General features: G+C 36.6%; 1 protein-coding gene and 1 long non-coding RNA gene across 3 annotated transcripts in view; one reads left to right on the plus strand and one right to left on the minus strand.

Moving 5' to 3' along the window:
• The window catches only part of SLC12A2 (solute carrier family 12 member 2), a 112,654-nt gene that overhangs the window by 55,367 nt on the left and 37,046 nt on the right, over positions 1 to 20,241 (plus strand). For both annotated transcript variants that reach the window (XM_077911526.1, XM_077911527.1), the window contains exons 9-14: positions 1 to 85; positions 3,270 to 3,421; positions 9,440 to 9,547; positions 10,779 to 10,902; positions 11,977 to 12,078; positions 19,785 to 19,940. In XM_077911526.1, the coding sequence (XP_077767652.1) occupies positions 1 to 85; positions 3,270 to 3,421; positions 9,440 to 9,547; positions 10,779 to 10,902; positions 11,977 to 12,078; positions 19,785 to 19,940 (727 nt within the window). The remainder of the gene's footprint in view (positions 86 to 3,269; positions 3,422 to 9,439; positions 9,548 to 10,778; positions 10,903 to 11,976; positions 12,079 to 19,784; positions 19,941 to 20,241) is intronic.
• The window catches only part of LOC144322042 (uncharacterized), a 102,425-nt gene that overhangs the window by 37,014 nt on the left and 45,170 nt on the right, over positions 1 to 20,241 (minus strand). The window contains exon 5 of the long non-coding RNA XR_013387605.1: positions 8,685 to 8,861. This is a non-coding gene — a long non-coding RNA (uncharacterized LOC144322042). The remainder of the gene's footprint in view (positions 1 to 8,684; positions 8,862 to 20,241) is intronic.

A 20,241-nucleotide genomic window follows, 5' to 3' on the forward strand; every position in this document is an offset into this window, starting at 1 on the left:
GATCCTCAGTCAGCCATACCCAAAGGAACACTCTTAGCCATTTTAATTACTACGGTGGTTTACATAGGAATTGCAGTATCTGTAGGTAAATAGCCTTGCATTTTTTTTACATGTTTCAAAAATTTCATGTTGTACATACTTTAAATATTTATTTCCATGATATTATATTTCTAACTTTTAATTTCAGAAATATTTCAATAAAAAGATTGAGTTGCATGTTTTATTTTAATTTTTTTAAAAAGATTTTATTTATTTATTCATGAGAGACACACACAGAGAGAGAGGCAGAGACACAGGCAGAGGAAGAAGCAGGCTCCATGCAGGGAACCTGATGTGGGACTCGATCCCAGGACTCTAGGATCAGGCCCTGGGCCGAAAGTAGGCACTAAACCGCTGAGCCATCCAGGGATCCCGAGTTGCATGTTTTAAATCAGAGTTTCAGTAAACTATTAGTGGTTTTACAGATACTACCTAAACCACCAGATGCTGTATTGTTTTTTTCTCTAGGATTTTTATTAATTAATGTAAAACAAAATTATGTAAAGTCTTACTGTAGACTCTTACATTTCCCTAAGCTATAATTTATAGAAGATTCATGAAGTAGAAAGTAAGTGCATTTTATTCTGTGATCTTTATGAAATTTTTAATATTTTGTTGATGATTCTTTTATGTTTGCATATATAATGTTAGTATATGAGAATATTGTTTCAAGACATTTAAGCAATGTTTGGCATTTTTTACCATAAAAACTGATTTTGGCAGACAGGACATATTATTTGAATGAAAAGTGTTACTGAAGTCTTACTAAACTGAATGAACCTATTTCTCAACCTTTTACTACATACATGAAATAATAGCATTTTAGAACTGCTGGCCGCAATGGTCAGCTAGTCTCTAAATCACTATTTTTATACATGAAGGAATGAAAACTGAGATTCCCTCCAGTTAAGTGACACTTGATTTAAAGAATTGTGTCTTGGCAAAGAGGGATTTTATTTTGATTTTTAGTGAATTTTTTAAAGGCTCTTAATAAAGTTTTATTTAGCTAAAACATTCCCAGGAAAAAAGTGTGATTTACATGCAATCACTATAGATAAACTGTATCGAGTTTATTACACTTTCATAAAACTATACCTGTAAAACATATTTTCCTGAATTGAAAGCATTGTTTTATAATATAACCTCAAAAAGTCCTGTTTTTACAGTTAAATGTTTGAAGCATGCTACAAGAATAAAACTTAGTTTCATACCAATCTAAAGGATCAAAGTCCAAAATCATAGACCATAGAATATAAGGTTTTCATAGTATTTCTGTAAGAAAAGTTTATTTTTGTCAAAAACCCAGTGATTCATTTTAATGACAGAACACTATTTACAAACTCTACTGCTAATTTGTGTAAATATAGTTTTGAAACTTCATTAAATGAGAGAAATACTAATGTTATCATCATGGTGGGCTAAATTCACCTTTAAAAAAAGGAAATGAATTTCATTTTTTTTTTAAGACTTTAGAGAGAGAGCAAGCAGTCACAGAAGGGGAGGGAGAGGAGAAGCTAACTCCCCACTGAGCAGGGAGCCCAACATGTGGTTCCATCCTAGGACCCTGAGATTGTGACCAGAGCTGAAGGCAGATGCCTAACAGACTGACCACCAAGGCAATATGTAAATCTCTGAAATTTGTGTGGAAAAAAGTTATATATATAAGCTTAGCAAAATATTTTTGTGTTCCCTAAAATTTCCTGGAAATTTAGTCTTAATTTAAAGAGTGATATAACTGATTATGTTTCAAATTGGAAAATAATTAGTCATAGCAAATAAATGTTTTCAGTTTGTATCTGACTCTGACACTGTGAGTTGTCATACTGACTTCATCTTGGCCACAGGAGCAATAGGAGTAGCTCTTTCTCCCGACACTCAGGAGCAGGGCCAGCATCTACACCAGTGGATGTGTAACTGGTTCAGAGTTAAGGGAACATTTTCTCCCCCAGTCACTTCCAATGTAGAGTATTAGAGGGTGAAACACATAAAAGCATAGCTGCTTTAGGGTAGACAGGGCTCTCTTCTCCCCTCACCCCAAATGGTTTCATAAGTACCTTCAAGGAAACACGGCTTTGCAAACACTTCTCTGAGAGTTAGATGAAGAAATTTAGGAAGAAAACCCAATGCAGTCTGTCTAGTCATTAAAATATTCTTCCTTTCACACTTAATTTTCTGTTTGTTCACTTTTGGCTGCTATGTTTATAATTTTTACCTCCTATATGATAAGACAGGAGTGTTATCATACTTCAAAAGTCCAAGGGATGGTAATTACTAGTAGTTATACATCATAAGTTCCAAATAATGAAGTGCTTTTTTCCAAGAAAACTTTTATCACAGTGTGGAAGTTTTCAATTTTGCACAAAAGTAGAGCACTGTAACAAACTGTCACTCAGTTTCAACAAAGTTACCATTAAGTAACATTATATGGTTAATCTTATTTCACCTGTCCTCATTCCTTCTGCCCCATGGATTATTTTAAGCCAACCTCAGCTATCATGGTTTGTCTTATTATCAGGGTAGACTTACTTGAGCCAGAGGTTTAAATAGAATTATAATTCATTAATGTTTACATTGTTACCCTTCACAAAAGATTGATACTACCTGAGGTCTGATCTTTGGCATGTTTCGCATATAAAATATTTGGAATACAGGAAAACATTTCTACCATTTGGAACTCTTTGAACACAACATTTTTATATGCTTACTTAACCAAATAGGCCCGGAAATAGTTTTGCTCACTACCATTTTCCACAATATGCAGGGTTTTTAAATACACATGGGTGCATTGCTAGTTTTTGTAAGGTTTTGTTTCACTACGTAAATATTGGGGACTGTGATGCTTTTCCAATTCTGTTCATGTAAATTACTTAAACCATAAATGCGAGAAGCCTGGGTGGCTCAGCCGTTGAGTGTCTGTCTGCCTTTGAGTGTCATGCCTGCAGGGCATGATCCTGGAGACCTGGGATCGAGTCCCACATTGGGCTTCCTGCATGGAGCCTGCCTCTCCCTCTGCCTGTGTCTCTGCCTCTCTCTCTGTGTCTCTCATGGATAAATAAAATCTTAAAAACAAAAAAACAAAAAACCGTAAATGGTATATGGAAATGGCTAAAAATGTAAATACTGTTAACTAGTAGATGTTCAGTCAGTACCATAAATTCCTTTGTGGATATATATAATTCTGAAATGAATATAAATTTTAGTTACATTTTCTTATTGTCCCTTGACTTCAGGTTCTTGTGTTGTTCGAGATGCCACTGGGAATGTTAATGACACTATTGTAACAGAGCTAACAAACTGTACTTCTGCAGCCTGCAAATTAAACTTTGACTTTTCATCTTGTGAAAGCAATCCTTGTTACTATGGCCTAATGAACAATTTCCAGGTAAGCTTCATATTTATGTTATACAGACATTGTATATCTAGAGGTCAGACTGCTTTCAGAGTACAGAGTGCTTTACTTAGAAGGGAAGACCATTGTTACTTTTTACCCAATTATCTGTTCAAAAAGTCTGTAGATTGGGCAAATAGAAAAATAACGAAAAGGTAAAATCTGAAGCTGTTCAAGAGCAAAAGGGCTCCCGGGGGCAAAACTTTCATGATAGGGTATAATATATAGTATATATATATGTAGCATATAGTTTTTGAAAGCAAGGAAGCATCTCACACGCAGTCACGTTTGTTAGGTCTATTTCTAGATTCTCCATTCTGTTCTTGTGGCATTTCCATCTATCCAACCACCAGTACCATACATTCTTATTTAGAGTAGTTCCCTGATAAGTCTTGAAGTCAAGTAGATTGATTCCTTGCACTTTATCCTTTTTCAGAATTGTCTCAGCTTTTTTACTTCCTTTTGCTTTTTCATACAAATTTTAGAAAAATATTTGTCTACAAAAAGTCTTGCTAAGATCTTGATAGGAACGTGCTAAACGTATGTATATATTCGGAGAGAATTAATATGTTCACTATGTTGAGTGTTCCACTCCATGAACACAGTATGTTTCTCCATTTATTTAGATCTTTAGTTTCTTTCATCAGCATTATGTAGTTTTTCCGAACTCTACATGTTTTGTTAGATTTACACCTAAATATTTCATTTTTATTTTGAGTATTTTTATTTTATTTTTTAAAGATTTTAGTTTTAGTAATCTCTACACCCAGTGTGGAGCTGTAACTCACAACCCCAAGATCAAGAGTTGCATGCTCTACCAATTGAAGAGCTCACCAATTGAATTGCATGTTCAACCATTATTTTAAATTAGTTCAGTACTGATTGAAATGAGTTTTCTAATGAGAGATGTCTTCATAATTGCTTTATATTATAAACTTCCTTTTGAAAAGGTATTGGTGAATAGGACTAGTGTTATTTAGATAAGGCCCATGTAGTCATGCTGTGCTAAACCCTCATTGAATAATATAATTAAATTCTTAATGGATATCGGAAAGTTTGTGACTTTTTAAAACATATGAACTATGTAAAAGATAATAGTACTCGTCTAGGGATACCTGGGTGGCTCAGCAGTTGAATGTCTGCTTTCAGCTCAGGCTTGATCCTGGAGTTCCGGGATCGAGTCCCAGATCTAGCTCCCCTTGTGGGACCTGCTTCTCCTCCCTCTATGTATGTCTCTGCCTCTCTCTCTGTGTCTCTTGTGAATAAATAAATAAAATCTTTAAAAAAAAAAAATACTACTAGTCTGGTGTTTAGAAAATATCAGCCCTTCTTTTTATTGCCTCTATAAGGTTCTGAAAACAAAATGAAATTTTTGTGAAATTTTGGGTTTTTACAGAGAAGATTATACTAATTCAAAGTGAAAACTAAAAATTTTGATTCCTAATGTTTTTACAGCTTGTCAGAATAATTGAAAGTTCACTGTATTTTAGAACCATGTACATTTTATATACAATACTTAGATTTTGTAATAAAATTTGTGACTTAAATTTTTAATGGCATTATTTTTATTTTATAGTTTCAGGCAATTGACTGCATTTTCAGTGGTTATAAATATTGAACTCAATTATGTAATAGAAGTTTGTTTGTTCTAGTCACAAGACTAGGCATAGTTGTAGGAATGAAAGAAAGTATTCATATCCAGCTAATGATTCAGGCCAATTCTGACATTGATATTGTGTATGAAAAGCACAAATGTTGATCTCTGCCCAGTGACTGAAAATGCCAATCAGATTTCTGTGTGGTTACCTTAAAATACAAAAGTGTGTTGTCTTTTTCAAGTCTAGTATGGACTCATTAAAGCAAAAAGGAGTTTGGTTTATATAAAGCTGCTTTTCTAATATAACTAAGTAAGTTTTTCAAAAAAAATTTTAAATGTTTTGGGAAATGAAACTAAATGGAAAAAACATCCTGTAAATATGCAAATTGCTTGTCATTTGGGGAATGAAGAATAATACATAGAACATATCTGAGGAAACAGTAAGTTGGAGTCTGATCATGGAATCTATACAAAGTCACACTTGATAACACCGTGTTTTGCATGTAATTGGCTTTTCATACTTTAGGAGAAAAAGTGATTTGGGTCACCTTACTTAAATTTTTTATTTTACTTATATAGTCTTAATATAGTTCTGCATTTTTAAAAAAGATTATTTATTCATGAGAGAGAGAGAGGCAGAGACACAGGCAGATGGAGAATTAGGTCCTTACAGGGAGGCCGATGTGGGACGTGATCCCGGATCCCGGGATTACGACCTGAGCCAAAGGCAGGTGCCCAACTGTTGAGCCACCCAGGCATCCCTAGTTCTACATTTTAATGTCCTCTGAAACCTTTGACTCACCATTACTTAATAAACAAAGTGTGAGCCTCTTTGCTCTGTCACTCAAGACCTTTCATACCCAGACTTGGGTCCCATTGCCTTCTATCTGTAGTGAATTGTAGTGATTGCATGTTTGTGTACATACACATGCGTACATGCTTACCTTATTTTTGTTTTTTGGGGTTTTTTTTTTTTTGGTGCTTCACACTGTTGGGAATGCACCTTCTTTTTTTCTTTACATTTGTTGAAATCTGCCGGCTTTCAAGGAAACCCAGTTCCATGAAGATTTTCCTTCACTGCAAGTCATCAACACATACAAACACACATCCCCCACACGGAATCTTACCATTCATTTTACTTGTTACTTTTCTACCTTATTGGATTTTTGTCTCCCCCACACCCACCCTTTCTCCCCCCTAGAGAGAAGACCTCTGGTTTTTTCATCTTTGTTTTCACTCTGTATTCTGAACAACACTGATGTTACCATTATTTAAATTCATGATCATTGTCCTTGCTACTCATATTTTATCATTAAATGCTGGGAAATCCAGAGGTTATTGGTGTATGTATAGAACTAGAAAACTGGGAACTTGACAAATTCTAGAAGCATAATGTTTCAAGATGCTAAGCACGGGGCATTATCAACCTCAGTTCAGAGGTGATGGAAGAAGAAAATTTTTTCCTCAAAACATGATGGATAAAAGGTTACGGTTATATAATGCTTGTGGTGTCTTTTTTGCCTTAATCCAGTGATGTATCCTATTCTCTCTTGTTTTCTTCATGTATCTCCCATCTTTGCACTTATCTTTGAGGTCATTATAGACAGGCACAGAATTTTGTGTTTCATAAGTATATAGCAGAAATCAAATCTACTCATTTTTATCTTGATCCATCTTACGTGTCCTTTATAATCTCCTTTCCTAAAGACAGGATTGGCGATGCTAATCTAGCATTAATAGCTGTGAAACATGGTGATTGTGAAAAACACATGGCATATACCTAACTACCAAATTGTTACTAAAGAGATGAATAGAAAATCATCTTTTCAAGGTATTTTTTTTCTCCTTGAAATGCTTAGAGGGGAAAATGGTAATGTTCGTTGAAACACTTTAATGTTTTCTTCATTTTTAACACTGAGTCTTTTGAAAGATATAGGGGGAGATACTTAAGTAAAACAAGGTGGGATTATGTACACTTGTATTCAGATTCATGCATTATGGGCAGAGATTGTTCCTGTAACTAAATTTACATCTAGTTTGAAGTATGAAATCAAAACAAAGTGTAAAATAGTCACAAACCACTTAAAACCATATTTCCTTTTCTCCTTGGTCTCAGTTGGCATGGGCTTGGTCAATATAAATGAAAAGTAGGAGCACCTGGAGTAGCTCAGTTGGTTAAGCCTCCGACTCTTGATTGTGGCTCAGGTCATGATCTCAGGATCATGATGGAGCGCTAGGTTAGGTGGCTCTGAGCTGGGCGTGGAGGCTGCCTAAGATCCTCTTTTTCCCTCTCCTGCTGCCCCTCTTTCCACTTGTACTGTCTCTTTCTTTCTTTCTCTCTCTCTCTCTCAAATAATGTTTTAAAAATATATATGTTTATTTCCATATATATGGAAAGCAAATCTCTACTAAAGACGTAATGAATTTAGGTGATAGTCATCATTTACTACCGGTGAAATTAATAATAGTTGGGTCAAGTTGACAGTACTTGAATCCACCAGACAACTTTTCCACCTCAATTTTGTCTTTTCACAATTTTCAAAAATGTGAAGGAACAGTGCAGTGAATACCTGTATACCTACTCCTTCACTTAAATTTACTGGTTGTTTATATTTTACCCCATTGCTTTATCTTTGTGTATATATATATTCTTTTTCTCCTCAAACATATGAGAATAAATTATACACATCAAAAAATGCCCATCAGTTTGAAGTATTTGAAATATTCTACATGAGCACAGTATAATTATCCCACTTCAGCAATTTAATGTTGGCAAAATACTGTTATTTAAATGTATATTCCGTCTTCCATCTTTACCCACTTGTTTCAGTAATGTCCCTTACAGCTATTTTTCTTAGATTCAAGGTACAATCTAGGTTACACATGGCATTTAGTTATCATGTTATTTTAAAATCCTTTAATCTAGGACTTTCCAGCCTGCCTGTGTTAACCTTCCAGGACATTGATATTTTAGAGTTCAGGCAAGTTACTTTGCATTTTGCCCTTTAGTTTGGATTTATCTGGTTATCGTCTCATGATCTGAGTGATCAATCCATTTTTTTTAAAACTTCATTAGGGAAGTGTTTGAACATTATAGGAAAAGAAGTGTAATGTACCTAACATATATTTTCCAGTTTTAACAATTACCAATGCTTGGCTGACTGTTTTATTTGTAACTTCCTACTTTCCAGATTATGTAAAGACAGATCATAGACTTTAGATCCTTTCAGGTAGAAATATTTCCACATTTAGCTCTAACATTTAGCTCTAAGGTCTCTTTTTAAAAAGAAAGAAACATAACCATAGTACCAATCTTCTATCTTAACATAAGAAAGAAAGAAAGAAAGAAAGAAAGAAAGAAAGAAAGAAAGAAAGAAAGAAAGAAAGAAAGAAAAGAAAAGAAGAAAAGAAAAGAAAAGAAAAGAAAGAAAAAAGAAAGAAAGAGGGAACCCTGGGTGGCGCACCAGTTTAGCGCCTGCCTTTGGCCCAGGGCGCGATCCTGGAGACCCGGGATCGAATCCCATGTCAGGCTCCTGGTGCATGGAGCCTGCTTCTCCCTCTGCCTATGTCTCTGCCTCTCTCTCTCTCTCTCTGTGACTATCATAAATAAATAAAAAATTAAAAAAAAAAAAAAAGAAAGAAAGAAACTAACCAACCTACCTGACAGAAGTGTATTGTACCATCTTGAAATATTCCTGCCAGAAAACTTATACTTCAGTCTGATGAACTGTCCAGTCTGTCAGTTGACTAGAAATACAGAGGTGAAAACAACAGGTAACACATGTTGGAGGTATAGTCAGCAAAATCCAGAGTGTGAGGCTTTTACAGGATAGTGACCTAAAAATAATAAAATGTAAAGGAGACAAACAGTGAACCTGTAGATTGAAAAATACTTAGGAGACATATCAGCCAGATTTAATGTGTAGTCCCTTTGTGGACCTAGATTTAAACTATTTTTAAAGGCAAGAAAAGATGGACAGCTTGGGTGTCCCCTTGGATACCAATAGGATATTTGGTGATGTTAAGGAATTACTTAATTTTCAAACTATGACAGTGACTTGGTAGTTAGGGTTTTTAAAGGTTCTTTTCCATTAGAGGTACATACTGAAACATTTATGCATCAAGTGATATCTGGGGTTTGATTTGCAGTGATGTGAGGATTGGTTCACTATGCTGTCCTGTCATTGTGTGTCTTTAAAATTTTACCAAATAAAAAGATCGAAGGTAAGGAATTGTGATAAATCTATTTCAGAAATTTGTAATGCATATACCCATTATTCCAGTTCATTATTGCTATATTTCCCCAATATGAGTCTCCTTCCTTAGCATAATAAAGGTGTATAGTACTGTGGGTTTTTTTTTTTTTTTTTGAGTTGTTTGTAAGACTTAATTTTCCATTTTTTCCCTTTCTTAAGGTAATGAGCATGGTGTCAGGATTTGCACCTTTAATTTCTGCTGGTATCTTTTCAGCTACTCTTTCTTCTGCATTAGCATCCCTTGTGAGTGCTCCCAAGATATTTCAGGTAGGTATTTTCACATTATAGACTTTATTGAATGGGAATTTATGGTAATATATTTCAGTTTGGGATTGTTATTTTTTTCAAATCATTTGTTTACTTCTATCAACCCTGTATGTGTATATTATATATATACACATATATGAACCAGGTATGTTTGACTTTGTGTGTTTGAATGTGAGTGTTTCTATTCATATGAACTTTAGTGCATTTACCTACTGTCAGACTGTAGTCCTTGAGTTGTCTTTCTGGAAGTGGTGATAGATTACTGCTTTTTTCGACATAATCTCGTTGCTCAAATTTTTATGTCTTATCAAGAATAAGGAATGCATTCCAGACATAAATCAGAAGAGTTAAAGGATCTTGTCCCACTTAGCATGATGTCAGCCTTTATGTTTTACTTTACAAATATATGAATGCCTACATATACCACATGTAGTGTTAACTACTCGGGGTAGAAAGATAAGGTAGACATTATTGCTCTTTAATGAGCATTAAATAAACAGCTGATACTGAATAGGAAATACTTTATACTATTGAGTCCAAAAATGACACGTTGATTCTGCAAGCCTCGTTCTTAATATTTAGTTGTAGCCAGTGAGTACAGTAAATGTAGATTATATACATAAGTGGTTAAGTTTATAATTAGGATGTTTACCTACTTTAAGTCTACAATTGAGACTTTTTCTTAATGTAGGTCACACATGTCCTACTCATCAAGTTTTCAAATTTCTTTTATTCATGTACTTCTTAGATTTTTTTTTCTTTATAAGGGAATTTCAATATGAGAGTGGGGTAAGGCAGATAAAAACTTCAGTGGTGGGGCAGCCTGGGTGGCTCAGCGGTTTAGCACTGCCTTCAGCCCAGGGCCTGATCCTGGAGTCCCGGGATCAAGTCCCACGTCGGGCTCCCTGCATGGAGCCTGTTTCTCCCTCTGCCTGTGTCTCTGCCTCTCTCTCTCTCTCTCTCTCTCTCTCTCTCTCTCATGAATAAATAAATAAATAATATTAAAAAAAAAAACAATCTTCAGTGGTATTCTAAACCAACTACCTTTTGATTCTTGAAATGTTTGGTTTTCTTTATAGATTGTAAGTAAAGCAGTGTGATATGAGAGAAGTTAAAGGGACCAAGAATTAGAAACTTGCGTTCTATTCCTGAATAACTTATTAAAACTCTAAGGAAATCTGTATGTCTAATTTCATTATATTTCCTTCTAATATTTACATTTTTTTACTAGGCTCTTTGTAAGGACAACATCTACCCAGCTTTCCAGATGTTTGCTAAAGGTTATGGGAAAAATAATGAACCTCTTCGTGGCTACATCCTAACATTCTTAATTGCCCTTGGATTCATCTTAATTGGTTAGTCATATAAATGATGTGCTAATACAGATTTTGGAGTATTTATAGTATTAGGTCTAAACATTGAATTATTAAATGATAAAACCTTACTAGGTCTAAGTTAGTTTCTTTGTGATCAATTGAAAGAATATATAGAAAATACTGCCAGTACTCAGTACATTTTTGTGAAAATTACTACCATCATTAACCTCCTGAGATGGAACTCCTACGTTCTTGTCCCTGAAACAAATAATAGCAGAAAGGAAAGGATTTCGGTGCCCCATTCAAAGGTATAGCTTCCAGTGAGCTATTTTTTTTTTTTTTTTTTGGGCACTTGTGAGCTAATGAGGCTTCCACTGCTAAAAATGATAATGGGCTTTTATTAAATGTTTGATGATACCACCAAGTGTGGAAACAAATTCTAATGTAATGCTGCTAGATATCTATTTGGTAAGGCTAGTTTGGGAGAACAAAATAGCAATGTTGAGTAAAGTTTCTTAGAATCCAGCAATTCTTTTTAAGAGTATTTACTCTAGAGAAACTTGCATGTATAATCAAAGAGCCACATGTAAGAGGATTTTGAGTATCATTAATTATAATAGTAAAAATGGAAGCAATCTAAATACTAACAGAAGAATGAAACTGCAGAATAATTAATATTTAGGAGTAAAAGAAATGAATAAAATTGATTTTCATGTATAAATATGAATGAATCTCAAGTATAATATGTATCAAATCAAATTGCAGAATAATAAATATAGTGTGATGTTATTTGTCTTAATTTTTAAAATACCCAAAACAGGACTGTCTAACGCTTATGGACTATATATGTGTTTAGTAACTATATAATATCATTGGAAAAAATATACCAACTTTAGAAGAATGAGGTATAAAGGATTTCAGCTGTAAACTTAAGGTTTGATTTCTGAAAAGTAAAGCATGAAATATATATGACAAACTCTAAGTATTCATTAAGTCTGAATGGTGGATATGAGGGTATTCTTTAGGCTGTATTCTAAAGGTTTAAGATAATTTCATTTTTTAAAAAGTCAAAAAATACTCTGTTGATAAATATACCTTATGTTTCTTTTTCAGCTGAACTGAATGTTATTGCTCCAATTATCTCTAACTTCTTCCTTGCATCATATGCATTGATCAATTTTTCGGTATTCCATGCATCACTTGCAAAATCTCCAGGTGATTTTATATTTTTTAAAAATCTTCTAAATTAACTAATGTCTTTGATTTTAGAGAAAATAAGACTTCTAACACATTTTATTTTTTTCTTTTTATTATAAATTTATTTTTTATTGGTGTTCAATTTACCAACATACAGAATAACACCCAGTGCTCATCCTGTCAAGTGCCCCCCTCAGTGCCCATCACCCATTGACCCCCACCCCCCGCCCTCCTCCCCTTCCACCACCCCTAGTTCTTTTCCCAGAGTTAGGAGTCTTTATGTTCTGTCTTCCTTTCTGATATTTCCCACACATTTCTTCTCCCTTCCCTTATATTCCCTTTCACTATTATTTATATTCCCCAAATGAATGAGAACATACACTGTTTGTCCTTCTCCGATTGACTTACTTCACTCAGCATAATACCCTCCAGTTCCATCCATGTTGAAGCAAATGGTGGTATTTGTCATTTCTAATGGCTGAGTAATATTCCATTGTATACATAAACCACATCTTCTTTATCCATTCATCTTTCGATGGACACCGAGGATCCTACCACAGTTTGGCTATTGTGGCCATTGCTGCTATAAACATCGGGGTGCAGGTGTCCTGGCATTTCATTGCATCTGTATCTTTGGGGTAAATCCCCAACAGTGCAATTGCTGGGTTGTAGGGCAGGTCTATTTTTAACTCTTTGAGGAACCTCCACACAGTTTTCCAGAGTGGCTGCACCAGTTCACATTCCCACCAACAGTATAAGAGGGTTCCCTTTTCTCCGCATCCTCTCCAACATTTGTTGTTTCCTGCCTTGTTAATTTTCCCCATTCTCACTGGTGTGAGGTGGTATCTCATTGTGGTTTTGATTTGTATTTCCCTGATGGCAAGTGATGCAGAGCATTTTCTCTTGTGCATGTTGGCCATGTCTATGTCTTCCTCTGTGAGATTTCTCTTCATGTCTTTTGCCCATTTCATGATTGGATTGTTTGTTTCTTTGGTGTTGAGTTTAGGAAGTTCTTTATAGATCTTGGAAACTAGCCCTTTATCTGATAGGTCATTTGCAAATATCTTCTCCCATTCTGTAGGTTGTCTTTTAGTTTTGTTGACTGTATCCTTTGCTGTGCAGAAGCTTCTTATCTTGATGAAGTCCCAATAGTTCATTTTTGCTTTTGTTTCTTTTGCCTTCGTGGATGTATCTTGCAAGAAGTTACTGTGGCTGAGTTCAAAAAGGGTGTTGCCTGTGTTCTCCTCTAGGATTTTGATGGAATCTTGTCTCACATTAAGATCTTTCATCCATTTTGAGCTTATCTTTGTGTATGGTGAAAGAGAGTGGTCTAGTTTCATTCTTCTGCATGTGGATGTCCAATTTTCCCAGCACCATTTATTGAAGAGACTGTCTTTCTTCCAATGGATAGTCTTTCCTCCTTTATCGAATACTAGTTGACCATAAAGTTGACGGTCCACTTCTGGGTTCTGTATTCTGTTCCATTGATTTATGTGTCTGTTTTTGTGCCAGTACCACACTGTCTTGATGACCACAGCTTTGTAGTACAACCTGAAATCTGGCATTGTGATGCCCCCAGCTACGGTTTTCTTTTTTAAAATTCCCCTGGCTATTCGGGGTCTTTTCTGATTCCACACAAATCTTAAAATAATTTGTTCTAACTCTCTGAAGAAAGTCCATGGTATTTTGATAGGGATTGCATTAAACGTGTAAATTGCCCTGGATAACATTGACATTTTCACAATATTAATTCTGCCAATCCATGAGCATGGAATATTTTTCCATCTCTTTGTGTCTTCCTCAATTTCTTTCAGAAGTGTTCTATAGTTTTGAGGGTATAGATCCTTTACCTCTTTGGTTAGGTTTATTCCTAGGTATCTTATGCTTTTGGGTGCAATTGTAAATGGGATTGACTCCTTAATTTCTCTTTCTTCAGTCTCATTGTTAGTGTATAGAAATGCCACTGATTTCTGGGCATTGATTTTGTATCCTGCCACGCTACCAAATTGCTGTATGAGTTCTAGCAATCTTGGGGTGGAGGCTTTTGGGTTTTCTATGTAGAGTACCATGTCATCGGCGAAGAGGGAGAGTTTGACTTCTTCTTTGCCAATTTGAATGCCTTTAATGTCTTTTTGTTGTCTGATTGCTGAGGCTAGGACTTCCAGTACTATGTTGAATAGCAGTGGTGGAGTGGACATCCCTGTCTTGTTCCTGATCTTAGGGGAAGGGCTCCCAGTGCTTCCCCATTGAGAATGATATTTGCTGTGGGCTTTTTGTAGATGGCTTTTAAGATGTTGAGGAATGTTCCCTCTATCCCTACACTCTGAAGAGTTTTGATCGGGAATGGATGCTGTATTTTGTCAAATGCTTTCTCTGCATCTAATGAGAGGATCATATGGTTCTTGGTTTTTCTCTTGCTGATATGATGAATCACATTGATTGTTTTATGAGTGTTGAACCAGCCTTGTGCCCCGGGGATAAATCCTACTTGGTCATGGTGAATAATTTTCTTAATGTATTGTTGGATCCTATTGGCTAGTATTTTGTTGAGAATTTTTGCATCCATGTTCATCAGGGATATTGGTCTGTAATTCTCCTTTTTGGTGGGGTCTTTGTCTGGTTTTGGAATTAAGGTGATGCTGGCCTCATAGAACATATTTGGAAGTTCTCCATCTCTTTCTATCTTTCCAAACAGCTTTAGTAGAATAGGTATGGTTTCTTCTTTAAACGTTTCATAGAATTCCCCTGGGAAGCCATCTGGCCCTGGACTTTTGTGTCTTGGGAGGTTTTTGATGACTGCTTCAATTTTCTCCCTGTTATTGGCCTGTTCAGGTTTTCTGTTTCTTCCTGTTCCAGTTTTGGTAGTTTGTGGCTTTCCAGGAATGCGTCCATTTTTTCTAGATTGCGTAATTTATTGGCGTATAGCTGTTCATAATGTGTTTTTAAAATCGTTTGTATTTCCTTGGTGTTGGTAGTGATCTCTCCTTTCTCATTCATGATTTTATTAATTTGAGTCTTCTCTCTCTCCTTTTTAATAAGGCTGGCTAATGCTTTATCTATCTTATTAATTCTTTCAAAGAACCAACTCCTGGTTCTGTTGATCTGTTCCACAGTTCTTCTGGTCTCGATTTCGTTGAGTTCTGCTCGAATCTTTATTAACTCTCTTCTTCTGCTGGGTGTAGGATTTATTTGCTGTTTTTTCTCTAGCTCCTTTATGTGTAAGGTTAGCTTTTATATTTGAGTTCTTTCCAGTTTTTGAATGGATGCTTGTATTGCGATGTATTTCCCCCTTAGGACTGCTTTTGCTGCATCCCAAAGATTTTGAACGTTTGTGTCTTCATTCTCATTAGTTTCCATGAATCTTTTTAATTCTTCCTTAATTTCCTGGTTGACCCTTTCATCTTTTAGCAGGATGGTCCTTAACCTCCACGTGTTTGAGGTCCTTCCAAACTTCTTGTTGTGATTTAGTTCTAATTTCAAGGCATTATGGTCTGAGAATATGCAGGGGATGATCCCAATCTTTTGGTATCGGTTCAGACCTAATTTGTGACCCAGTATGTGGTCTATTCTGGAGAAAGTTCCATGTGCACTTGAGAAGAATGTGTATTCAGTTGAGTTTGGATGTAAAGTTCTGTAGATATCTGTGAAATCCATCTGGTGCAGTGTATCATTTAAAGCTCTCGTTTCTTTGGAGATGTTGTGCTTAGAAGACCTATTGAGGGTAGAAAGAGCTAGATTGAAGTCACCAAGTATAAGTGTATTATTATCTAAGTATTTCTTCACTTTGGCTATTAATTGGTTTAAATATTTGGCAGCTCCCACATTCGGGGCATATATATTGAGGATTGTTAAGTCCTCTTGTTGAATAGATCCTTTAAGTATGAGATAGTGTCCCTCTTCATCTCTCACTACAGTCTTCGGGGTAAATTTTAGTTTATCTGATATAAGGATGGCTACCCCTGCCATCTTTTGAGGACCATTTGAATGGTAAATGAGTCTCTTGTAGACAGCAAATAGATGGGTCCTGCTTTTTTATCCAATCTGAAACCCTGCCCCTTTTGATGGGGTCATTAAGCCCGTTCATGTTCAGAATTACTATAGAAAGGATATGAGTTTAGTGTCATCATGATATCTCTTCAGTCCTTGTTTTTGTGGGTTGTTCCACTGAACTTCTTCTTAAAGGGGAATTTTAAGAGTCCCCCTTAAAATTTCTTGCAGAGCTGGTTTGGAGGTCACATATTCTTTCAGTTCCTGCCTTTCTTCGAAGCTCTTTATCTCTCCTTCCATTTTGAATGAGAGCCTTGCTGGATAAAGTATTCTTGGTTGCATGTTCTTCTCATTTAGGACCCTGAATATATCCTGCCAGCCCTTTCTGGCCTGCCAGGTCTCTGTGGAGAGGTCTGCTGTTACCCTAATACTCCTCCCCAAAAAAGTCAGGGATTTCTTGTCTCTTGCTGCTTTAAGGATCTTCTCTTTATCTTTGGAATTTGCAAGCTTCACTATTAGATGTCGAGGTGTTGAACGGTTTTTATTGATTTTAGGGGGGGATCTCTCTATTTCCTGGATCTGAATGCCTGTTTCCCTTCCAGATTAGGAAAGTTTTCAGCTATGATTTGTTCAATTACATATTCTGGCCCTCTGTCCCTTTCGGCGCCCTCGGGAACCCCAATTAAACATAGGTTTTTCTTCCTCAGGCTGTCGTTTATTTCCCTTAATCTATCCTCATGGTCTTTTAATTGTTTGTCTCTTTTTTCCTCAGTTTCCCTCTTTGCCAACAACTTGTCTTCTATGTCACTCACTTGTTCTTCCACCTCGTTAACCCTCGTCGTTAGGACTTCTAGTTTAGATTGCATCTCATTCAATTGATTTTTAATTTCTGCCTGATTAGCTCTAAATTCTGCAGTCATGAAGTCTCTTGAGTCCTTTATGCTTTTTTCTAGAGCCACCAGTAGCTGTATAATAGTGCTTCTGAATTGGTTTTCTGACATTGAATTGTAATCCAGATTTTGTAACTCTGTGGGAGAGAGGACTGTTTCTGATTCTTTCTTTTGAGGTGAGGTTTTCCTTCTAGTCATTTTTCTCAGTGCAGAGTGGCCAAAAACAAGTTGTATTGGGAAAAGGAGAAAGAGAGAAGGAAAGAAAAGAGAAAAAGAAGAAAGAAAAAAGGAAGAAAAAAAGGAAAAAAGAGAAGAAAAAGAGAAAGAAAAAGAAAGGTGAAAAAAAAGGGTGGGGGAAGCAATCAGAAATCAAAAAGAAAAAAAAACACGGGGAGTATCTTCTGATTCTGTATACTTTAAGTCCCTTGACTTCCCCTGGAACTTGTCCGTCTAGCTGGTCTTCTGGGGGAGGGGCCTGTTGTGCTGATTTTCAGGTGTTAGCACTTGGGGGAGCTGCTCTGCCCCCTGCCTGGTGCAGGGCTCAGTGGGGTTTGTTTACCCCGTGAGGCCCCAGGAGGAACAACCCCAGTGGCGGCGACCAGCTCCGGAGCCCTGGATTCAGCTCCCGCAGTAACTCCAGAGCTCTCCGTCTGCAGGGCCTGGAGGCTCCGGGTCGGGGCAGGAGCGTTCTTGCTGTCCTGGGCCCTCCCGGCCTCTGCCTGTCCCAGGGGGAGGCCGGATCCTGGGCTGTGTCCCCGGCGCCCTGTGCTCCCGGTCGCGCTGTTGGATTCACGCTCCCAGCCGGGCAGCCCCCTCCGCGGAGCCGCCGCCCGAGCCCCTCCGAGCTGCTCCCGGGTCCAACAGGGCGCGCTGCAGCCCTTAGGGAGCTCGGCGCACTCTCCGGGGGCGCAGTTGCTCTGTTAGTGTCCCAGGGAGCCTGAGGGCACCCCCGCCCTCCTGGGGTCCTGCCCTAACTCCCTGCCAGTGCCTTTCCGCCCGGGAAGATTGGTGAAGCTCGTGCCTCTCTGGGATGGGGCTCTCCTGTCTTGGGGACCCTCAGCCCAGCTCCTCGCGGGGCCCCTCCCCCTTGGATGCCTTTTATTTCTTTATTTCTTTTTTCCCCCGTCTTCCTACCTTGATAGAAGCGCGAACTCTTCTCACTGGAGCATTCCAGCTGTTCTCTCTTTAAATCTCAAGCCGAATTCGTAGATTTTCAGGATGATTTGAAGGTTATCTAGGTAATTTGGTGGGGACAGGTGATTTGGGGACCCTGCTCTTCCGCCATCTTGCCCCTCCCTCCCTCTAACACATTTTAAAAGATGGTATTATGAGTGGTTAGCCCATTAATACTCAGTCAGCCTTTTCAGTTGAGTCAAATTAAGTGAGTCTTCAAAGATCTCTTTATCAGGAAGTTTCCCAGTAATGTACTATTTCTTGTCTTTGAGCATTTAAGATAGCATTGATCTCAAATTCTGACTAACACTGTGGAAGAATTATTGTGCTCTTCTTTCCCTGTTTTTATTGTTTATTTAGCTGCTTTCTGTTTAAGTTCTGAGAACATTATTGTGGTATAGCTAACCTGCCCAGAAGAAAATTTTCAATACAGTAAGTTCTGTAGAGTTCTATTATAAAGGGTCTCTAACAACTGAAAAAGTACCCCATGTTCCTTTATTGAGGGCTTTTTATTATAAACCAGCCAAAATAGCAGTTGGACATCAGGGAAAGAATTGAAGGAACAAAAAGTACTTTTCCTTCTAAGGACCTAAAAGTGTCTCAGAACTTTAAGAATAAATTTTAGAAGTGTATATGTGGCTATAAAAGGGCAGCACAAGAGATGATTGTATTGGACTCTTCTTTATCTTGGCTGTATTAATATCAGTATCCTGTTTTTGATATTGTAGTATCATTTTGCAAGATGTTATCATTGAGGGAAATTAGGTAGAAGGTCCCCAGAATTTCTCTGGATTCTTTCTCATAACTTTGTGTGAAATTAAATTTAGAAATATAAAATATATTAAATTATAATTTAAAAATATTTTTTGGGAGGGAGGCACCTGGGTGGCTTAGTGGTTGAGCATCTGCCTTTGGCTCAGGTTGTGATCCTGGGGTCCTGGGATCGAGTCCCACATCAGATTCCATATGGGGAGCCTGCTTCTCCCTCTGCCTATGTGTCTCCCTCTCTCTCTGGGTCTCTTATGAATAAATAAATAAAAATCTTTTAACAAAATAAATAAAAATGTTTTTTTGGCTATGGAATTAACATTTTAAAACATGGTCTTCAGCATTGTTTTGAGTGAGCTTAATAAAGTTTCTATACTCAACTGTAAATTTTTCTAGTAAGTAGTTGAACTTTTAACAATTTTCAAGAACATTTTGTTTGAAATTTTTTGTATATTCATTAGAATATAGATATGTCTCATGCTAAGATCCAGAACATAAAACTACACTATGAAGGACTGGATTTGAAACCTTCTTTCAATCTTTTGTAGTTTTCGCCATTCATAAAGATAGGTTGACTTAAGCTTTTTTTGATGAAGAGTTTATTGAAAGGCAGCTATGCTCACCACTATACCACCAACGCTGCACTGAAGAGTTTATTGAATACAGAAACTAGGAACAAAGAATAAAATAGAAGTAAATAGATGGGCTCTATTCATGGCCTTCAAAAATGGTGAAACTAAATTATGCTCAGTAATGCTCTGTGACTTTACTATTATACATTAGCCTTATACTTAATGTTTAAGGCAACCATAAAGAAAGTTATCTTGTGCATACATATGTACTATTCTCTAAAGCAGACAAGCTATATGAGTGACTTGATGTATCTCTTTTATTTGTGATTGTTAGGGTGGCGTCCTGCATTCAAATACTACAACATGTGGATATCACTTCTTGGAGCAATTCTTTGTTGCATAGTGATGTTCGTTATTAACTGGTGGGCTGCATTGCTAACATATGTGATAGTCCTTGGGCTGTATATTTATGTTACCTACAAAAAACCAGGTCAGTAGTTTTTTACATTTATAATTTCAAGCTAGAAAACATCTAGAAGTTCCTTGTTACTTTTCATATCTAAGCATCATTTTTTGTGTACTTGAAAGATGCTTTGTAAAACCTAAAATACTTCATTTCCAAATGCATGTAGTTTTAGTGAAATAATTATCACAGGGCTTTATTCTCTGGAATTCCTACTTATCCATAAATTAAACTAATCCTACTTAGAGAAAAATGACAAATTTGTATTATTAACATGTTGCTGGCCCACAATATATTTTAAATTTTTCTTTGAAAGGATTAGACTTAG

The sequence above is a fragment of the Canis aureus genome, chromosome 10, assembly GCF_053574225.1.
Source record: "Canis aureus isolate CA01 chromosome 10, VMU_Caureus_v.1.0, whole genome shotgun sequence".
Taxonomy (NCBI): Eukaryota; Metazoa; Chordata; class Mammalia; order Carnivora; family Canidae; genus Canis; species Canis aureus.